We start from the raw sequence: 22682 nt of genomic DNA, 5'->3' as shown, positions 1-22682 counted from the left end.
GAGAACAATTAGGGTCTAGAAGTGACAAGTGAACTGGCAGATAATCATACTCAATGGAGATGCAAGAAGCCAGGAGGTCAGTCTTTGTTCTGATTCTGGGCACACTGATGAGGTGGAAGGCCTGGTGCCCTTCAAGTGAGTTCCCTCACACATTACAATCCTGTGCCGAGCTGTGTCTACATTACAATTAATGTGACATCAGTTCATAGGCTTTCTTCTAACTGTCAGGATCACCAAAGGATCATAGTACTTTTCAGTGTAGACCATTCCCATTTCAAGGGAACTGAGGTTAACGACTTCCCTCAGCTGTTGTAGCAAGCGAGAGAGGAAATCCTGAAATCTAGCTTTTCTGACTACAGGCCAGGCCTCACTGCCTGGGATAACTACTGGTTTCTTACTTTTTCTGTACATCACTGTAACTGTGCAGTCATGAAATTAACAATGTGGGGGAATGGACAGATTAACATTTGAACAAAATGATTCTTAGTGTTTGCTGACTTGTAAAAACTGAAGTAACCATTTAAAAGAACCTGCTGAAACCTGTGACTCCAGCTCTTCAGAGGCTAAAGCAGAACTGTGGGATCTACAATATCCTAGACTATTCAGCGAGGCCAGTCTTACAAACAAACAAACAACCCCCAAACAAAACCCCAAAAACTAAAGAGGAGCAATTTGATTTGAAAAGCCTAAGAAGTGCTGAATGTACTGGCAAGTGTTTGAAGGATACCATTTAGTTATATGTACCAAGGCTATTAAAAACAAAAACCCTAAACAAAATTCACCTGCTGTGAAAAAATAATTCACTTACATGGCTTCAAAGTGAGATGCTTCTATGTAGCTTAAATAAAAGATGAATTATATTTACCCTAGCATCTTCTGGAGTCTTAAAGTTAATTATTTTTCCAAATTCTTTGGCATGGAATACAGACTTCACCCGTTCCTAGAAACAGAATTCATAGAACAGAATTCATAACTTTATTTAAAAGAAAACCCTTGTAGAAACACAGTGGAGAAATGCCTTTTCTTGTTTACAGATGCTTACAATGTAAAGGAAAGCTATTCCACCACAAAGCAGCATTCAAAAAAGACAGATCAAAGAGACAAAATCGATGCACTGTTTTAGAACACATAAGTATACAAAAAAGTCCATTCTACATACATACCTTGGCTTCAATGCGCAGTCTTCTCCCATGGACAATGAATGGCTCTTTGGTGAATTCATCAAAAGTGTATTGCCACTCACATGTAAGCTGTCCAAATGTTCCCTTTGTTACGAACAACACGCCACTAAGGGAAGGGGAAGAGATAATTCACTTTGAGAATTGATGAACCTAAGTCAAAAATGTGTAAGATTTTCATTTTTTTTTTGTTTTTTGTTTTTTTTGAGACAGGGTTTCTCTGTATAGCCCCTGTATAGCCCCGGCTGTCCTGGAGCTCACTTTGTAGACCAGGCTGGCATCGAACTCAGAAATCCACCTGCCTCTGCCTCCCGAGTGCTGGGATTAAAGGCGTGTGCCACCACGCCTGGCTTCATTTTTATTTTTATAATTTTGCAAGCACACATGGAATATTCACCTAGACAAACTGTAAATCAAACTAAAAGCTTATTTTTCAGAAAACTTTTATGTGTGTAGGCCTGAGTGTATGTATGTATACGTGTGCAGAGGTCTGAAGAGGCCATTGGACCATGCTGGAACTGGAGTTACAGGTGACTGTGTAGCACTGATATAGGTGCTAAGGACCAAACCTGCATCCTCTGCAATGGTTCAACTGTTGTCTTTAACTGCTGAGACATTTCTACATCTCTACAAACAATATTAATTTAATTTATGGCTTGTGTATGCTTAATTTATTATGCTTAATGGTAAAATGCCTGCCTAAAGAGTCAACATACTGAAAATCCTTGGAGTTTTCCAGAGGAAATCAAGCCCATCACTATCAAAAATCAGAGAGAATTTTAAAAAAATATCTAACATTTCAATCATTTCTTGTTCTACTTTGGAGGAGAAATTAGAAACATGCATTTCATCTATGATTCTACTTAACACTTCCCTCACAGGACAGTCTCCTGCAGTTGTTCTTTAAAGTTGAGACATCAATTTTAAGTTGATAGCATACACTTTCAGAGACTTACTTAGGAAACAGACCATGGCTGAGAAAGAAGCCAGTCAGGCTCTTCCATCTCAGTTATATACATCAGTCTTAGATGCTGAAACCACCCTGTGGTCCTCTGGTCTATAGCCCTTCTGAAAGATGTCATAGCTGTTCATAATTCTATTCCCATTGGTAGAGCCAGTAATGAGAAAAAAAGTATACATTCTGATGAAGACTACTGGTACCGTCTAGAATAAATGCAGTAGTTAGTACTAGAGGATAAAGTCTACCTGTTTGGTCAGTTATACAAAACTTCTGTACCCCGTGAAGTGGCTGAGGTAAGTGTAAACTACCTTCTAATTCTGTTTATGTATGACTGTATTCATCTGCCAGCACACACAGAGCAGACCATGAACATAGGACCAGAGTTGAATGCAATCTGGCTATATGGAACTGATAAACACAAGCACCTGCCACTCATATCAATTATATTAGAGAAGGAAAAGAAGTTACCGTCTTGTTATCATGAACATATCTGTTTTATTGATCATGACATGGGTAAAATACTTGTATTTTGCAAATCTTCCATTTTCCATGACCTATAAAAAAATAAGAAAACTAAAATATTCCATTTTATGATTCTCAAAAAAAAATTCTTAAGGCTTATTAAGGAAGCAAATCATTAACATAATATAGTAAATACACCAAAAACTGAATTAAATGTGCATAAGTTACTACTTCTTTCCTTTGTAAAGGTGTTTATCAAACTCCTTTATTTGAGATTAAACAAATACCCAATGGAAATATTTAAGTAGTAGCCTTTTAGAAGATGTTAGTTTACAGGTTCAAACTCAATCCAATAGGTATTACAGTACCTCGTACTACATTTATACAGGAACATTTAAGTACATATATTTAAATGTAGAAATTACTAGTAAAAAGACAGGTGGCCCATCTGTTTTTCCACATATGATTTTCTTCACCAGTCTAAGAACCGGTTTAAAAAATATGAAGCAGAGTTTCTAGACAAACCTAAACCCTACCAACAATTCATGTTCAAGACTGTTAAAATACTATAATATTGCCTGCTAACAATCCTTTGCTCCAGGATATACAATATAGCTATTATTTGTTTCAACATCATTTGTTTAGAATTCAAGTACCTTGGCTTTTTAAAATATAAATTAGGGTAGACTAATGTTTTAAAGGCAAGCAATGTATTTTTAGCTAAAAATACTAAAAAAGATGCATATTAAGAATTGAGGAGCCATGCAGAAATCTCAAGGGGTTATAAAAGAACAGTGTAAAAGATTGGGTCCCATGAAGCTACATTAAATTAAAAACCATTCTTTAGTTTAGAAAAAATCGGTAACTTCCTAAACATCTTGGTACCAAAGACTAAGAAGAGTGTCCTCTTTACTGACAAAGGAAAGAAACCAAATGCCAGGAAGCTGGGTGAGGTCTACAAGTAGCTGACATGCAAGAGTTTAACTCTGAGATTTTAATATTATAGAAAATATCTTCATTCTCTTCTTCAATATGTAGGGAAGTTAAACACCAAATGAAAAGGGGACACAGACACAGATTGAGGAGAGATTGCTAGGGATTATCAGATAGTTTATAAGTTATGTAAGTAAATATAAAAACTTAGGTAGAATAGATAAATGCATTAAGCTAAGAGAAAACAGCATCAAATTTTAAAAAGGAAGGCTAGAAATTATTTATAGATAGCAGTGTATCTGAAAAACCTAGTAACTCATTTCAAAATGGAAGGAAAAAAATCCCCCTTCATAATGGTAAGGAAAAGACAATTTATTCTTGCTTTATAAATAATATGCACTGCCTTCATGATAAAACTATAAAGCTCTAAGATCCAGTTTGACTTGGTACTGCAGGCTGACATCAAACTCCCAATCCTCCTGGCTTGGTGCTGCAGATGCAGATGTGCACCACCAAGCAGCAGAGCATCTTTTACTGATGGGGGCGGGGGGAGGGAAAATACATGTGATCTTCTTGGATGACTGTTACTCATCTTGGGGACCCCGTGCCCTGATGGATTTTCCCTCCTTTCCTCATTCTTCCTCTGCCCTTGTTCTCTGGACTGGGGAGAGAACTGACAGTAGCAGAAGTGGTTATCTTTCTAACTTTGCACACGTCAATGTGTTTTCATTTGAAATAAATAAGCTTATAAACATCTTCTCTTTGCTTTTATGGCCAAATTCTGAAACCAAGAATACAAATTTACACCACTACTATGAAAGTCAAAAGTCTATACATCCCTTTAGTAAATAATAACCTTCAAAGCACATAAGAGCCAATGTTCAACTCCCAGTACATAGCTTCTATGTCACTATCAAGACAGGATATTATAGTTGAATCTTTCATTGCTTTTCACTTAAGGCCAATTCTAAGATGTGCTTGGTTAATTTAAACCAATTTCAATAGTCACAACGCATAATTGGTGCAATATTCTCTGTAATTCACCCTCAATTTTGTACACAACACTGTAAAATCAAGTGGACATTCTGGTCAGAGCACACTATGGAACGCAATAAACTGTGTCCCTGTTATTACAGTAGATATGCTTTAATAAACAAAGACAGTCACTGCGCAGCATAGCTTTGCAGGTGTCTCCATCATCAACATGTAAACTGAGAAAGAACAGCACAGGCAGAGTCTAAAACTTTGAAACTAAGGTGGCAGAAGCCAAGGAGAGGATGTGACAGGTGACCAGCCACATCACAGTCTAGAAATGGACTTTGGCTCACAATTTCATAGCTCATTATTTGGCTTTGGAAATATATTTTATATGAAGATTCATGCTTTCCTAAATACCAGCAAACACCCCACAGACTTGGACGTCAATGTTACGATTCACCCACCGCAGTCCTTCCTTTCTACACGAAGAGACTGAGGTCTAGGGGCTTCGTGCTCCACAATTGCGGAGTAAGCTAACAGTTAGATGGCTGAGTGGGATTCGTTGCAAACACGGCTCAGAACACCGGCTCTCTGACTTTCAGTGCCCAGTTTCCACTATGTCATGGTACCCCTCACAGTCTCAGCGACACTCTCCATATGCTACCTTAAAAATGTCTTTGATAATCCTGGTGGATGCCAGTTATGGAGGCAGTCTGAAGCAACTAAAGTTAGGTGAATGTTTTTGATCAAAGGTCAAAATCCTACACCCATTTATTCCAAACATACTAGTTCTGAAAATGTCCATCACAACAATTTCAGGTAGCATGTAGAAGATAAAAGACCAAGTGCAACAGAAGTTGGGCCTCGATAGGTCCAAGATTTAGATAAAGGGTTTGGCTGAAGTACAAGGACTTTACCACAACCGGTACCTTAGGACATATGTAGTGTAGTGATGAATGAAAAACAATTTTTCCCTATTCATTAATAGTATATATCAATTAATTATGACTTTCTAAAAGAAATAGGAACAGAACTAAAACTGTATTCACTATGTAAGCCAGGATTTGAAGGTAAGGTAACAAGTCACATGGTTTTTGTTACTGTCTGAATTTGGAAAAGACAAGTTTCTATGGTACTTTATTAAATATAAATCCAATTAAAATATGATCAAAATACATTACTCTCATAGAACAGTGTTTTATAATGGTGTGGGTGTGTGCTTTGTTTTTTAAATATAGCCACACCAGGAATGGTGGCACATGTCTTTAATCCCAATACTTGGGAACATGGGAAACAGAGGCAAGCATATCTCTGTTTGAGGCCAGCCTGATCTACACAGTAGTGAGTTCCAGAAAAGCGAGTTACACAGAGACCCCATCTCAAAAACATAAATAAATAAATAAATAAATAAGATAGCAACATGTGGAATTAAAATTAAAGTGACCCACGTGGTGCCCATCTGTAATCCAGGACTAAACAGGATGACACAGGCCAGCTTGCATTTCCTCACAAGTTCCAGGTCAGCCTCTACTACATAGTACTACATACTACTACAAGACTGTCCCAGGAAAGATAGGGAGAGTGAGGGAGAGGAAGGAACAGGGAGAAAGGCAGGCAACTGAATGTTGTGCTCAGAAGAATCTTATCTTTTAAGAAAATTTGAGGAGTAGATAAAAGTTTTACTAAGTCACCTTAATTAGAAACTTAAATCCATGATAAAAGAGGAACGTTTTCAACCAAGTTTCATAATGAGCCAGGGTAGAAACAAGGATTTCAAAGCTCAGTACTTTCTTACACAATGAACAGAAAGGCAAGTCAGTTAAAAAATTTAAATTTTAATGCATTTTCACCAGTTATCCTGACTGTGAGCTGAAGCACAGGCTATGGTGATAGCTTAGGTAACGAAAGCTGAGTATAACTCTTTTATATACAATCAAGCAAAAAAAGTGAAATCTCAAGAGATGTGAACTGTTACCATCTATACAGCTAAAAGACAGCCCGGAGAAAGCAAAGAATTATGCTAATGAGGTAGCTAAACGCACTGCTCTGGCCGACTCTTAGCTCACCTAATACATTCTACAAGTACAGCCTGTGCGTGAAAAATCATGAAGTGCAGAGTTCCAAGAATTTCATCCAAGCACTTCAAGCTCAACAGCTACTCATTAGTATTTATCTATCCTTCCTATACAGACTTGAGATAACACATTTCTTTACAATACTGTATAATTAGAAACAGTCCATATGAGGTTATTGCTATTTTAAACAATTAGTATGATGAAATTATGGTATTTTAACTATTCTACTAACCTTGAAAGGAAAGAAAAAAGATGAGATTTAATGATGCTTTTATCTTGGCAAAGAGGAGACAAGTGAGGAATTTATAATTTATTAATGGTGGCCAAGAGCTAGCAAAAATTGGTATTCATCTGGAATAATAAACATACAATAGAGTTCTTATTAGGCACACTAATAAACACATCCACTACCTTACTTGTTTTAATCCTAGCAACAATATCAAAGACAACTACAATTATCCATTTTGCAGTGTGGAGCAGAGGTCAGGCAGCCATAACAAGATATTAAGAAGTTAATAAACTGAAAGGTTAAACATAAATTAAGGTTTATTTGGCTCAAGAAGCCAAGTTCTGACTCAGAAGGGCTTACTGTATCTCAAGTAATCATTTTAAATATCAAAATGAGTTAGCACAGCATTATAGCTGACTTCTGTATTTGTGGTTTTGGCACCCAATCATCTTTGGAATCCTAAGTATTTTTTAAAAATTGTAACTGTAAATGAATGGTCTTCATTAATGTTCCTGAGGAATATGATAACTATTTACATTGCACTTACATAGAATTTGAAATTATAAGTCATCTGCAGATGATTTAAGATATATGAGAATATACTTATGCTCTCTGTAAGTACTATGCCACTGCACATTCATCCAGAGATTTAGGTATCTCGGAGGGTCCTGGAACCAATTCTCTTTTCCATTGATAGATGACTATATGTATTTTATAGAATATTACAGCAAATGCTGTGGAATCTCATTTTGGTAATTTGCTGAGATATAGATTTAAATAACCTATAAATTCTAAGAGGTCTGTTGGGCATTGGGCTATACACAGACAGTCTGGTCTCCAGTTGAGCTGAGATGTTGAACCCCGGGACCTGGTGGTGATAATTCACCTACATGGGATGGAAGGAGTTCTCTCATGTCTCCTGGACCCTGGCTCCTGTCAAAGTTACCACCTCCACAGCCCCCACAGCCCCCACAGGAGAAGCATGGCTTTTAGTCACTTAAGCAATGCCCACGCTTCTAACCTTCAGGCTAGACTCCTCCCCAGTTACCTAGCAACAGTAAAGATAACAGCATACTGTAAGAGGGCTGCTTGGCCCCACCTCGCTCTCTTATTCCCCTTATTCTCCTATCTCCTCTCCTCTCCTCTCCTCTCCTCTCCTCTCCTCTCCTCTCCTCTCCTCTCCTCTCCTCTCCTCTCCTCTCCTCTCCTCTGCTCTCCTCTCCTCTGCTCTCCTCTCACTCTCTAGCCTTTCTTCTCTCTCCTTTCCCCCTTCTCTCCTCTTGGCCATGGCTGGTCTCTCTCTTTCCACCTTTTCTCTTTCTCCCTGCCTTTTACAATAAAGCTCTAAAACCACAGACTGTCTCTGTTCATCAAGGCCCAGTGTGCAGACTCTCGCCCGCATGGGACCCTTTCTCACCCAGCCCTCTCTCCCATAACCCTGGGACTACAGGGTGTCACCCCCAGGGGCCCCTGGTCGGGGGCTGCCCCTTTCCACACCCCCCCCCCAGGTCGAGTGGGGTCAGTGGCTTAGATGCCCTCCGGTGTCTGCCTGCCCAGAGCACAGAAGGACCTCTGGCCAGACATGGGCTATCCTCCCTTCCCCCTCCTTCCCCTGCCCCCATTAGTTCCCACAGAGGTCTCTTTTTAAAGAGCTTCAACGTTCATGAAGTCATCCCCTGAGATCATTCTCTCTTTGGATGGGTATTTCGTGTCTTAATTCCTATATTCTGTAGAGCTTGGCATTTTAGTGAACGGGATGAGACTGTAAGAACTGTTATATGTTACAGACACAGCCTCTATCATTGCATATGCTTATTCCCTATCACTTGAATAATCAAGGCTATGAGGGAACCAAAACTTTGATTACTGTGTTAAGCACTATGACCTGAAATTCTTCCAACTCCCCCGCAAAACCCAAAACAAAACCAAATCCAAAAACCAAAAACAACAAAATCCCATAAGATACAAATATTAGGAATTCAATAGAGAATTGAATAAATAGTATTAAAACTGTATACTGCTTTATAGTTTCACATAAACCATAACTCCAAGTCAGGTCCAGAAAAATCAATTATGTATATGTAACATCTCTTTTGTTCAGGCAATTTTAAACTTCAGAGTAGCCTGGCAACTTACTCACAAGTTAATTTCACAAGACATATCCAGCCTCTCACCATTGCATTCCAACACTGCAACTACCCTAGAGACTTCCTCAGAACTGAGGTGCCACAAACATATCTCAGGGTATGTTTCTCTACAGTACATCCCAAAGGGTCCTGTATGATGGAAGACTGTTATATAATCCATCAGAATTATCATAAGTGACTAAGATACCAATATCATTTGAATTTTACAGACACAGCTGAGAAACAAATGGCATTTCTCTACACATAGGACAGATGGATAAAGCAGGCTCATAGTCAATTTTGTATGAAAATTATTTCATGTAACAAACCAAAAATACCTTTCATAATACTAGTTGGTGCTGACAACCAGCGTGGTAGATCTCTGACCTCAGTGAGCTTCCCCCATGCAAGAACCTGTCTGTTCCCAGAAACTGAGGAATAACGAGCAAACTTCTAGCAAATAAACAGGCATCATGGGCCTAGACTCAGAATTTTGCACATTTAGCTTAATTAGGGCTACATATTTTCTAAACTAGCACTAACAATAGTGTTTAAGCATGCGTGTGTGTGTGTGTGTGTGTGTGTGTGTGTGTGTGTAAATAAATAATAAAGTCCATCTACTCCTTGGTTAAAAAAGGGGACAAAGTTCAAATGGAACCTACCTTAGTTTAACATCCAAGGGTTTAAAAGTGTTAATATGTATCAAACTTCTATTATAGTAATTTACCTGTTCTTATTATATTTACATGTAACAACTGTACTGATAACGAATTAAAAAAAAAAGACTTAGAAGTCAAATAATCTTATTCTATTTACTGTATTTATAAAGGTAATTTATATTAATACAATTTCTGTTAAAATGAATGGAAACTCCCCTAAGTAGAGCCATCACTTTAAAGAAGACATAATAAACTTCAAAGTCTTGTTTATAAAGTACTGCTTACACACTACCAGACAGTTCTAGCAGTGTCCACTGCAAACAAATGTAGTGGGACATTCACCAGCACCTGGAGTGACAAGTTCTGCTAGAGTAGCAATCAAAATTGCACCCAAGGTAGTCTGTGCCCTTCCCCCAAGCTCTGCTTTCGCTGAGACATTACACATTCTAATTGGCATACATATATATGTATACATATGCATGCCACATATATAAATGTGTCTCTCTTCAGTTTTCTCCTTCCATTCAGAAATATCTTTCTGGAGAGGGAAAGTTACAAAACGAAGAGTGGGACTAAATAAACTATGCCTCCTACTTCTTGTCCACTTACTCAAAACTTTAGATGAAGCCAGGAGTGTGTCCAGTACTATTCTGGTGGTCTGACTGCTAGTTTTAAGCCCTTTCTTCCAGATTAACTTCCTGAAGTAAAAGGAAAGACCACGATGCTGAAGGTAGTTATCCTCCAATGGCTATTAAGGAAGTGTTTGAAGCTAATTAAAGACCTGTAATTTCTGAAAGAAAAGACATACAACAACAGCAACAACAACAACAACAACGACTCCTTCCTACAACTTACACAATTACAACTATTATAACTCTGTAAAGAATTCAATGACAATATGGGTCAAATTAAAACCTCTGAAATGGTAAAGAGTGTACTACTGTCCTGGGCAACTAAGCTCTCAATAATTACATGCTAAGGAAGTATGGACCATATATACCCATGCACTCTCAGAATATAGTCCAAGAGACTTAATTTTTAAAGGTAAGAATTTTTATAGAACAAGAAACGTCAAAAGGTGAAAATACACTTAATGAAAAAGGAAAACTTCTATGTCAGCTGCCCATTTGTGTCTCTAAGACTTAAAAAGGAAATAACCCATAAGTGGTAAGAAAACAAAAGATGAACAATCTTTTTCCGTCAATTCTTACTTTAAAAGTTGTGTGAGACAGGTTACATAATGCCTGGGGGAGGAGCATGTGCCATGGTGTGTGGGTGAGATCAGAAGACATTTCAGTATTGCTTTCCTCTTTCTCTACACTGACTTAACCATATTGAGAGGTAATTATGAATATAAAAGTGCTTTATCATATTAAAACCATTAACTTATGAAAATCCTAAATTTTTCAAATTGTTCTCTAATTCAGGGCTATACTGAATCATGTACTTTATTATCCTTTGATTCAACATTTCCTATGTCTTTTATTCATGTATTCATTGAACTTAGATTAAGTATGCAAGTTTCTAATTCATCGTGGTTTATTACAAAGGAGCAAGGTGAAGATAATGAATAAAACAGCCATTCTTTTTACATGCTCACCATTATTTATCTAAATTATTGTCTGTACTTGATAGTATTTTACTTAAGTCTCTTGGACCTTTAATATTTGGAAACTCTGATAAATTCATTTGTATAGAAATCTGTAACAAAAAACTGAGGCTTGAAAATGCATCAGAAAGAGACCAGGTAAGAGGGCAGCCTGTTCTGACCATCCTTCCATTGTAAAGTTGAATGTGGAACTTTCCTATAGGATTTAAGCCAGACAAAACAGTAGCCATGAGAGTAATAATGTTCTCCAGTGTATAATGACCTTGAGACATAAATATAATAGAATATTTTTCATATCAAGTATGAAATATCACAGTTAAAAGACATCCACAAGGTTCCAGTTTGTAAATTTTATATCATGATCTTAAATGTGAACTCAGTGTTGCACCAATTAAAAGCATTTTTAATGATTTAAAAAAAAGCTAGAGTTTATTTGTTTGTGTGTGTGCCTATGATCTGGTCCTGTGTAGGCTGGGTAATGTGTGTGGAGGACACCATGTGAGCTCTAGGTATCCAAGTCAGGTCGTCAGGCCTGGCAGCAAGTGCCTTTACTCACTAAGCCATCGTGGCAGGCTCAAGGCTAAAATTGGTAAGAGTCTGATTAAATTGATATTTGTTTTGCCTTCTTGGTTCAAAAAAAATATTGAAATTAATGTTATTCTGGATTTCTATTCATCTATAATGCGAGTGCTAACTGATTTAAAGGCTGTTAGAAACTTATTTATTTATATATATGGTTTCAGAATTTTTATCTTGCTGGTTTTCAGTACATTATTCAAATGCCAGAGAGACACAGCTGAGAATAAAGAATTCCCAATGGTAATTACTCAGGGAAAAAAGACTATCCCTATTTTATTTACAGAAGCAAAGAACATGGAGAAATTTAGAATATAAAGTTAAGCTATATAAAAAGGTACAGTATTACGAAATGAAATTTCAAATATTGCTTCTTTTGTAGACTTTCTGGCTGGACGCACACCATCGCCCACCTGTGCTTCTATACCAGGACTGGCCAGCTTGCTCTACTAGTCTGCCTTCTTTCTTCCAAAGGAGGGAAGCCATATACAGTCATAACCAGGCATGATATCTATAAATCACATCAGTTACCAGGATGCCTTGGTGAGCTGGAGTATAGCTTATAGGCAGAACACCTGCATAACAGGTACAAGTCTCTGAAATGCTACCCTCAAGTGGCTCTGGGCAACCAGAGAAATACTTGTCTCCTTAGATAAAATGTTGACGCTGAATGGAAATTAAACTACAAAACTCAAGTGTTTGTGACCCGCTATTTCATTTCCCTTTAATTTTGCTTTTCAATGTACACAGGAAAATATGTATCAGTATTTTTTCTTTTGGTTCAATAATTTCCCACTTAATTGGAAGAACATTTTTTTTTCTTTTTAGAGGTTATGGAAATTATATTCACTTTTTCATATTTAAACAGTGCTTCTATAAGCACTAATAGAAAAACCTGTGCGGAAATGCGTTATTTCTCAAGATAAAAATAACTAAATCATATGTTTACTGTGTTTAATTATTATATAAAATACAAATCTATTTTCCAAAGTATATGTACACTTTTACATTCTCATGGGCAGCATAAAACTTTCCAATTACACTACAATGTCACCAACTTATGAGAAATGTCCTTCATTTAGGGTTATATTGTACTGTGTTACATTGTATTGTATTGTATCATACTGTATTGATTGTATTAGTGGCACTAGCTGGCCACAATCATGCTTATTATACCTTTGAACTTCATTTCCCTAATGAGAAACAACATTAAACATTTTTTTAACAATTAAAAAAGAAAGCCTTGCTCATTATACTGTCATAAAGAAAGGAAGGAAGGAACGATTTACCTCATAAGACCCTCAAATGTGACTCTCGCTATCCTTTAGGTAGGTGCGGAACAGTTAAGCACTTGTCTCTCCAGCTCTACACCTCCAACCAAGATGACAGTAGTACAAAGCAACAGAGCGATGCTTCTCATCGTTAAACTTTTCTCTGATAAAAGCAATGCTTTTTAAAAAGTAAAACTGGAAAACCAATTAGCACTTGAAAAGCTTTCACTGTGGCAGAGAAACAGAAAGGGGCGATTATACGGCTAAGGATATACCACACTCCTAGGGACTAAGCTAAGTAGAGGAGCCTGAAGAATACACTAAAGCTTACAGACGACTGCGATGTTTTTAATCTTACTGTTGAAGAGATTTTAAGGAAATGTGATTTTACTCTAAATTTCTTTTTAACTAAAATGGCAAGCCACTGCCAACATAATCAGAACATTTTCAAGCTAAATTCTTAATAGGTTAAGGGCATCTCCGTGAAACTGGGAAGACAGAAGTAAGCGTCATGGTCTGATCACAGGAAAACGCAACTGATGTCTTGCAAACCAAGAGTTTGGGGCTTGGTCTTTGAAAAGTGCCTTATGCTGTAAATCTCCAAGCGCAGAAAACCAGTTTTCCACTTTTCCTCCTTTATGCCAACAAGGTATGACAACTGTGTTGTTCCAGTGTCTCACAGAAGAGGTATCTTGTGATACTAGATACAGGTTAGAAAGCAGTAGGTGTGTGTCAAATTCAGTGTGCTGTTATTCTATAGTCACTATATTGACTTACATATTTTCTAGAGGATTATTGTATTAAAAACATCTTCGACATTTGCTTATTTTTAGGTCTAGCTAAATAGGTCTTGGATCATGACAAATTTTCAAAGAGCTGTCCCTTTCTGCTGTTGTAGGGTGGCCATACTTAACATAAGAGATGATTAATGGAATGAAAACTTGGTAAATGCAGGAGTTAATACAAAAGTCAAATCGTCAATTAAAAAACCCAAACATCTAAAATAGTAAGTAAATGATCTCCTGACACCCAATTTAATTCCAATATAAGCCAAATGTTTAGTGTAAGTTAGATACTCCTTATTCCTTTATTGATCAAAAGACATAGTAGTCATAAGTGATGATATATCATAACTACTAAATACTAATTCACCTTTGTAAGGCATTTGGGTTTTGCTGGTTTTACAACATCCAATATAGTAGCAAAGTAGGATGAGAGAATTGTCTGTCTGAAGTTAAAAAAAATTCAGTGCCAAAATATAAGACAAACTTGCCTGTAAAACTCAGAGACAATCATAGCTTTTCTTCATAACTTTTAGAAAAATATATCTAAATTTACAATTTATTATATAAATTCTATTATCTTGAATTAATTAATACTATTTTGATAGGGATATAATATATTGATATGTTAGTTAGCTAATAAATATAACTGCCCAATCAACTTGTTAACTGTCGTCTCAGAAGTATATGAGAAAACAAGTAATAACAGAATGACTAGCAAAGACTTTGGATTCTATGTATAACTAACCTTCTACGACAACTCATGTATTTTTATATAGTAGTTCAACTTAGAGATGATTTTGGAATAGAAAAAAAATCCACACAACATCAAGTTATGCAAGTTTATTATGAAAAGAAATTTGACAAAATGCCTTTAAGTGCTAAATACATATAAAACATTCAATGGTATTCCTAGGCTTTCTCCCGCCCACTCTTTTCTTTAAACAATGATATTACATTACAGCTCAAAATTTCACAGAATATTTTTATTTTTAAAAAGATGTTTTGCTAACAAATATGCAGATGATTTGGAGTAGAGCTCATGAACATTAAAACTACATTTAAATCTCACTTCCGATCTTAATGACAAACTGTGGGATACAAAGCTAGGATATATAAAAGCAAATTTATAATTATGATATACTCTACACTCTGACTGATAAATACATTTTCCTGTATGTAAATAAAGAAATTACTTTGCTTTATCATGATGGTCAGAAAAACATTTTCAAAGGAAACAGTGCTAACTTTTGTCCCTAACAATGGACACATGGATGGACTGACAGCAGATACACAAACAATCCAGGGAAATGCAAAGGACCATACACACTTTCTCAATTAAGCTCTGACTAAGTCTCTTCCTCCTCCTCACTACTGCTACTGTGAGTCAGAATCCATCCCCTGTAGGCCTGAATGTTCTGTAAGCATGGTAAAGGAAAAAGAAGCATAAAGGTTAGTTAAGTAGCAGGAAAAGATGTTAAAGTTATGAAATGTTAAGGCGTTAATTTGAAAGCAGAGTTTTCATCTGTGACTCATGTTGTAACTGTGAATATAATACTTTTAATTTAACAGGCCTAAAACAACTTCCACATACAAACTCATGTCAGAAATGGCTCTGTGTATCACTGAGGTGTTCTAAGAATATACTGATTATTTTATTTCTTTATAAGTCACCTAACTGGCTACTAGGAAGCACTGAAATAATATCCTGCCTTTTAGATAGATAAAATGAATATATTTTATATTTAACTATAATGTATAAGCATATGTAATTTAGTCGAGACAGAACCATTTTGTAGAAAAACAGGAAAAAAAAAAGAGAGAGAGAAACATCAGAAGGTAGAGTAAAACAAATACTTTCTAAAGCACTGTCACTGACTCATTTAGGTGAAACCCAGGCAGATTACATTGCTAGTTTTTGAGACAGGGTCTCATTACTGCAGGCTGACTTCAAACTTGCTATGTGGTTTAAGATGACTTTGGAATTCTGATCATGCTGCCTCCGCCTCCCACCTGCTGGATTACAGGCAGGTACCACCACGCCTGGTTTATGTAGTGCTCAAGAGAAGACTTCTTGCTTACTATACTAAGAGTTCTTGCTTACTATAGAAGAACTCTATCCCTTTTAGTTTGTATTTTATTCCATTCTATTTTAAGAACTGTGCTAAAACTAGCAGTTTTATTTTAGAAAAGCACTACTACTATTAGAACAGCAACTAACTTTTTAACATCTATAAACAAATAATGCTAACAGTAAACATCTTATAAATTCCTGTAAGTATTCAAGTTATAGCATGTTTAACACTCTTGCTGAAAAATATACAAAGCTGACAAAGATCAGGAGATTTTATGTACTGAAACAGAATCTTTAGCAGAGACTTGTCTACTAAAAATAATGTGTATCTTTAAATATGACAAATAAAAATTCATGGTTTTAAATTCAAGAAATAAATTAAGGTGTGGGATAAACTTTCTTGCCACTGAAATCCTATTATCAATAATGAGAAACTTCGAATATAATCTGTTCCTGGATAATGAGGACAGTATATTTCTAAATTCTCCTCACTATGAATTCCTATTTTGTAGCAAATATATTAAAACAGTTCTTGAGAAATATTCTTATTTTTTAATTATGTTATGAAAACTATTCAACTTTCCATGTAGTAAAAAGTTACTTGTTAATTCTTCTCTAAAAAGCGCAGGCAGACCTGGGTAGAAATGCTTCAACTGGACTAGGCAGATATGACAACTACAACTTCCCTGTCTTTGAAGAAGAAGAATAAACTCTCAGAGGTGAGATTTCAGAACATGTCCTTTAGGCACAACCTCCCAAGACACTACCAATTCTATCTCAATTTGCAAGTATTTTGGTAATAAGATGTAAAAATTGAGGTAAAAGTTACTTTACTAAATACTGCACTTCTGTGCTATAGGTACATTTTAATATATTGAACAGAAGATCAAGAGAAGATATACAGCACACTCAATGAATTAATGCATACTCTACATGCAGTAGCTAAGTAGAAGTTTAGTTTATCCTGCTTATTTTAAACTTGAGAAACTTCATGTTTCAATAGTTTATTATTATCATGAATATTTTTCAAACCTTTAAAAATACTGACTCCTTATTTTCAAATATATGGCTTAATTTAATATTCCACACCAAACCCACAGAAACCACCTTACAATGGGATAATCTGGGATATGAGGTATTGTTTCCACCATAATCTAAGTTTTAAAACTTGAGGTATCAAGCAACAAAGCTGTCTGAACTGACAAAGCATTCTAGCCTCAGGCTATCTATTGTCCTCCAAATCGTATTTCCTTACGAGAAGATACTGCATCAAATCCCACAAGGCTCTACACACACTAACCTAAGCATCCTCAAAGGATGCTGAAGAACCACAGAGGACCAATAGTGGCAGTGTTCTTGAGTTTTATTTTCCATTCCTTCATGAATAAGTTAGAAATGAAGATTATATTTAATATTAAAAACTGGTAGTGGTATGAAAGGTGGAAGAAGAACCTCAAACAACCTAAGAAGGTAAGATAAGTATATGCTACCAAGTTTAAAGGGCTTATAAGGCACCCTGGCTTTGGCCAGATCTAGAACACCCAGAACCAGGAATAGTCTATGGAAAGATTAGACTGACTGATGTTCATAACACAAAATCTTTTCTTTATATTCAAAATACTGAAACAGCTGCACAGAGTTTGTAAAAGTTTAACACTAAAATCTACTGTTGGCTTTCACTTGCAAAGTCATGCATTAACAGTTTTCATATCAAACTTTTTGATGCCTGTAAAAAAGAAAAAAAAATCTCATAGTAAATAAATGCACTAAGTAAATAAAAGTATAAAAAGGTTAAATAAGCCAAATAAAAGCCTACTCTATTTTAAGGTATTGTGAAACTATTTTAAAGCACCCTAAGTTATGAACTGTGATTTGAGTCTGTAAGACATTTCTTCACTTACCTGTAGCATTTGATTTCCTGAACCATCGCGCAGCCTGTAAGGTCTGATGACCCCATCTTCATTAAAGAATCTGGGCGGCCGCAAACTTTCTACTTCAGAAGTCTCTGTAGCTCTAAAACCAAAAATAAGATCACATATATGTGTATAACATATATCTTCTTATATGTATATAAACATATAAAGATGAATTTTTAAAATCTGCACTTGTGGCTCAGGGAATGTCAGAGAAGAAGAAGAAGTGGAAAGAATCCTAAGAGCCAGAATTCAAGGCAGTCGACTGTGGGCCAACCTCTTAGAAATGGCTGTAAAAACAAGACTACAACAATGGTCTCAGTGGCCATGTTACTGTTGAAGGGAACCATTTCTTGGAGTCCCCTCCTGGACAAAGAACTGGTGACTGCTGGGAGAAAGAAAACTAACCTCTCCAGTAATGAGCCCCCATTGGTCGTGCTCAGCCTTAAGACAATATTCACACAAATAATGAGCAAGCGGTACTTATATTTATTTGCGCATACACAGAAATATGCATGTAAAAATATAATCTAAGCAAAAGTGGCTCTCAGCTTGAGAGTATGGGACTTGGGAGGGGGTTTGTAGGAGGGTCGCTGGGGAGGGCTGGAGGAAAGGAAGTAACACGGTTCTATATCAATTAAAAACATCAAAAACACTTTAAAACAGTATCAAAACAACTACCAAATAATCTTAATAGTAAAATAATAAAAATAAGACTAACATAATCTTAGATAAATAAGAACACCATATAACATCTCAACTTCTAAGTGCTTTTATGACATAAATAATGTAAATTTCCGGGCTGGTGAGATGGCTCAGTGGGTAAGAGCACCCGACTGCTCTTCCAAAGGTCCAGAGTTCAAATCCCAGCAACCACATGGTGGCTCACAACCATCTGTAATGAGATCTGACTCCCTCTTCTGGTGTGTCTGAAGACAGCTACAGTGTACTTACATATAATAAATAAATAAATCTTTAAAAAAAATAATGTAAATTTCCTAGGAAAATTATAAACATTCTGTTAATTTCCTTGGACTTTCTTTGTAATGATAATAACCAGAAAACAGATTTTGTTTTGGTTTGCTTTAAATGGGAAGTACACATTTGACCAAAACCCACATCGATGTTCAATGTCATATGCCATTAAGCAACTGTAACTTCAAACTTCAATGAGATACTACTTTATACCTAATAGCTATGAAAATGAGGCAGAGCAAGCACAGATGAGGAAGGCCAGAACCAGACAAAATCATAAAATTCTATAAGGAAGGACATGAGGTAGAAAAGGTGTTGAACCCTGCTCCTCACGTGTGACAAAGATCTCTGCTTTGTGACTGTTCACTGACATGAGCAGAGAAACCCTTCTGCCCTCATGCCGCTCTTGCCAGGACTATCTCATAGAGGAACAGAGAAAAGGCAGTGAAGAGAGGGGCTTGTCTTATTTGTGGACAGGAACCTTCCTCAGTCAACATTATGTGAAGGGAAACTACTCCCCTCATACTGAAATATAAACCAGTTAAACTGTGGCTAGTATCCTGCGCATACTCTAACCTGAACTATTCTGTCATATTTTATATCTGAGATTTAGCTAATTCTCTAATAGAATGAATACAGTGTAATATATATAAATACCTTGTTTTGGATAGGGATGTGATATCTGGGGAGGGAAAACCTAATCCAATGAGTATTCTGTACTTTCCTCATTTGTTCCTTCTTGTTTTCCCACACTCATCTTCTACCTCTGTCCATTCAGCAACTACCTCCACCATCAAGTTAACAAATGTATGTTCTTTGTCACCTATGCACCTGTGATGGTTTGTATATGCTTGGGCCAGGGAGTAACACTATTAGGAGGTGTGGCCCTGTTGGAATAGGTGTGTCACTGTGGATGTGACCTTTACAGCACTAGTCCTATTTGCCTGGAATTGAGTCTTCCACTAGCAGCCTTCAGATGAAGATGTAGAACTCTCACCTCTGCCTGCATCATGCCTGCCTAGATATATCCATCTGTCTCCCTACATACTTGTGATAGTTTGTATATGTTTGGCCCGGGGAGTGGCACTATTAGGAGGTGTAGCCTTGTTGTAGTGGGTGTGCCACTGTGGGTGTTGGCCTTAATACCCTTGTCCTAGATGCCTGGAAGCCAGTCTTCTAGCAGCCTTCAGAACAAGAGGTGGGACTCTTAGCTCCCCCTACAGCAAGTCTGCCTGGATGCTGCCATGATCCCACCTTGATGATAATGAACTGAACCTCTGAACCTATTACGCCAGCCCCAATTAAATGTTTTTCTTTATAAGACTTGCCTTGGTCATGGTGTCTGTTCCCAGCAGTAAAAGCCTAGGTAAAACACAATGTGAGATGAAAGGCTTTTCTGAGAAGAGAGTGTTGAGTATCGCCTTTATACAGAGGACTAGGATACCTATAGTACAGTGTTTAAAGAGGAGGTGAAAACCCTTGGGAAAATGGAACAATGGAAAAAAACACATACCATTTGTCCACAGAAAGCTCATGTGTGTTTTCAGTGGCATATGACTAACATGGTTTTATTTTATTTTTTTCCCCTTAAGACACGGTTTTACTGAAACTCGCTACGTAGACCAGGGCAGCCTCACACTCTCTGAGAATTACTTGTGTCTACCTCCCAAGTACTGGGACTAAAGATATATGCCAACATCTTTGACTGTGGGTAACAGTCCTAAAAGGTGAACAAAATTTAAATATTCATATGCTGATTGACAGGCAACTAAAGATAGTTTTAGATGAAAAATGTCTCCTATAGGCTCATGCACTTGAATACCTGGCCCTGAGCTGGTAGTACTGGTTGTAGCAGAGGGGTCTGAGACTTGAGGGATGTGGAACACTTTGCAGGAAGTGTGCCACTAGAGGTAGTCTTTCAGAGCTTATAGACTTGCCACATGTCCAGTTCACATCTCTGTTCCTCCTTGTGGGTAGAAGTGTGACCGCAACCTTCCCACCCGCGTCGTCTGTTGTCAGGGTTGTCAGGCCCTCCCCACCACTATAGACTGGACCTGGACAACCACTGCAAACCAAAATAAACTCTTCTATAAATTGCCCTTGGACATGGATATGACTAACATGGTTTTATCAGAGGAACAGAAATGAGAGTAATACTGCGATAGATCTACATAATAAAATATTACTCAATAAAAGGGAAGCTCTACTTTTTCCTACATCATAAAAGAACTCTGAAAACTTGGTCGATGACAGAAGCCACTCACGAAAGGCTCCACATTGTATGATTCCATTTACATACATTATCTAAAACAGGTAAAGCCACACACACAAAGGAAATGGTGATGGCGAATGTTAAGGGGAGATGGAAATGGTAACTGCTAACAAGCGTGACGATTCTTCTGGGGAAGGTGAAGGGGGACTCTGTTGGCAATGGCAGCAGCACAGCACTAAAACCTAGTGTATGTGACATGCGCTTCAAGTTGATGATTTTTATAGTATGTACCCAGAATGTATAAGAACCCTTACCACTCACCAATAAAAGATCAACATGCCAACTGAAAAAAGTGAAAAGGGTTTAAAGGCAGTTTTTAATCTAAGTATAAAAAGAACCAGGAGGGATTTTTTTTTTTTTGTATTGGAACTGTTTGATAACTTTACGATAGCTGTAGCTAAATTAACCTACAAGAACGACAAAAACAAAAGCATGCACAATTGGTAACAGACAAGTACATTAGTATGTCAAACTGGGAAAATCTCAATTAGATCAGCAGACTCTGCCAATATCCCGTTTGTCTTATTACACTGTAATTTTCCAAAATGTCACTGTGGAAGATGGAAAAGGTCTCTATAATATCTGGATGGTAGACCCACAGAAGTCTAATGTTATAATCTCCAGAATGAGTGAGTGTTCCTTTGTGGCAGAGTCTATATAGTGTGACTACATTGAGGACTGCAAAGTGAGGGAATAATACACGTACACTCTAAATGGCACCAGATATACAAAGGAGACAGGAATATGAAGAGGAGGGCAGGAAGCAAAACTGCAGCTACAAAGCAAGGACTGCTACCTGACGCTAGCACACTCAAGGGACAAATTCTCTCCAAATGGAATTGTGAGAAAAAGGTTCTCTCTTGTCACCAGGTCTACAGTAATTTGCTACAGTGGCCAGAGGACATATAATGATGCAGTATGGGAGAGTTCCCTCTACATTATTTCCTACCAGTGCATATAAATGTACTATTAGCTTAATCACAAAACATCACCACCACCACTACCAAAACCCCAGACTACCATATGTTCAGTGCTAGTCGTGGGAAGAGGTAAGAGTCACTGCACCCACAGAAGTTGCATTTTAATAAGAGACAGTAGGTAAAATATACAGTATATTAAATATTGGTCAAAAAAAGATAAAAATAAAGAAAGGAAAGAAAATACAAAGTATCCCGAGTTAAAGTACAGGTAAAATAAAATTTTAGAGTGGTCCCAGAAGTGAGTCCTGTAGGGTGAAGTGAGTTCTTTCTCTTACACAGTAGTACCAACTCTGATTGTCTACTTTGCAGTCGTTAAATACTGCTTTCTTGATTATCATCCCACTTTCCTGACCATTTCTTTTTCTGTCTCTTTTGCTGGGTCCTCATTACCTACCTCCTAAGTGTTGTTCCCAAGTCTCAGGTCCTCAGAGGTTTTTCTCTTTTCCATTTTTACTCTTAAGAACTCACAAACTCTGTTATAAACATGGCATTTCAGGACCTAGACTCAAACTTTAATGGAACCTTGGGACCTCTCTCCTAAACTCCAGACTCTCATACTAGGTAACTTGGTTTTTCCATTTGGGTGTGTATCAGAAATGTAAAGCCCAATAAATTTACAAGGCATCTTT

General features: G+C 37.0%; 1 protein-coding gene across 3 annotated transcripts in view; it reads right to left on the bottom strand.

Moving 5' to 3' along the window:
* The window catches only part of Vps13a (vacuolar protein sorting 13 homolog A), a 173855-nt gene that overhangs the window by 2480 nt on the left and 148693 nt on the right, over positions 1 to 22682 (bottom strand). Inside the window, exons 68-71 of one of the 3 annotated variants that reach the window (XM_021151796.2) lie at positions 17815 to 17926; positions 2608 to 2693; positions 1164 to 1287; positions 866 to 940 (exon numbers count right to left, since the gene is read on the bottom strand). In XM_021151796.2, the coding sequence (XP_021007455.1) occupies positions 866 to 940; positions 1164 to 1287; positions 2608 to 2693; positions 17815 to 17926 (397 nt within the window). The other 2 variants (XM_021151798.3, XM_021151797.2) reach the window with 2 other exon arrangements.

This window comes from Mus caroli, unplaced genomic scaffold (assembly GCF_978045245.1).
Source record: "Mus caroli unplaced genomic scaffold, Mus_caroli_1 scaffold_20, whole genome shotgun sequence".
Classification (NCBI taxonomy): Eukaryota; Metazoa; Chordata; class Mammalia; order Rodentia; family Muridae; genus Mus; species Mus caroli.
Note: the sequence above shows the minus strand (reverse complement) of the source record. Positions and strands in the feature narration are given on the sequence as shown.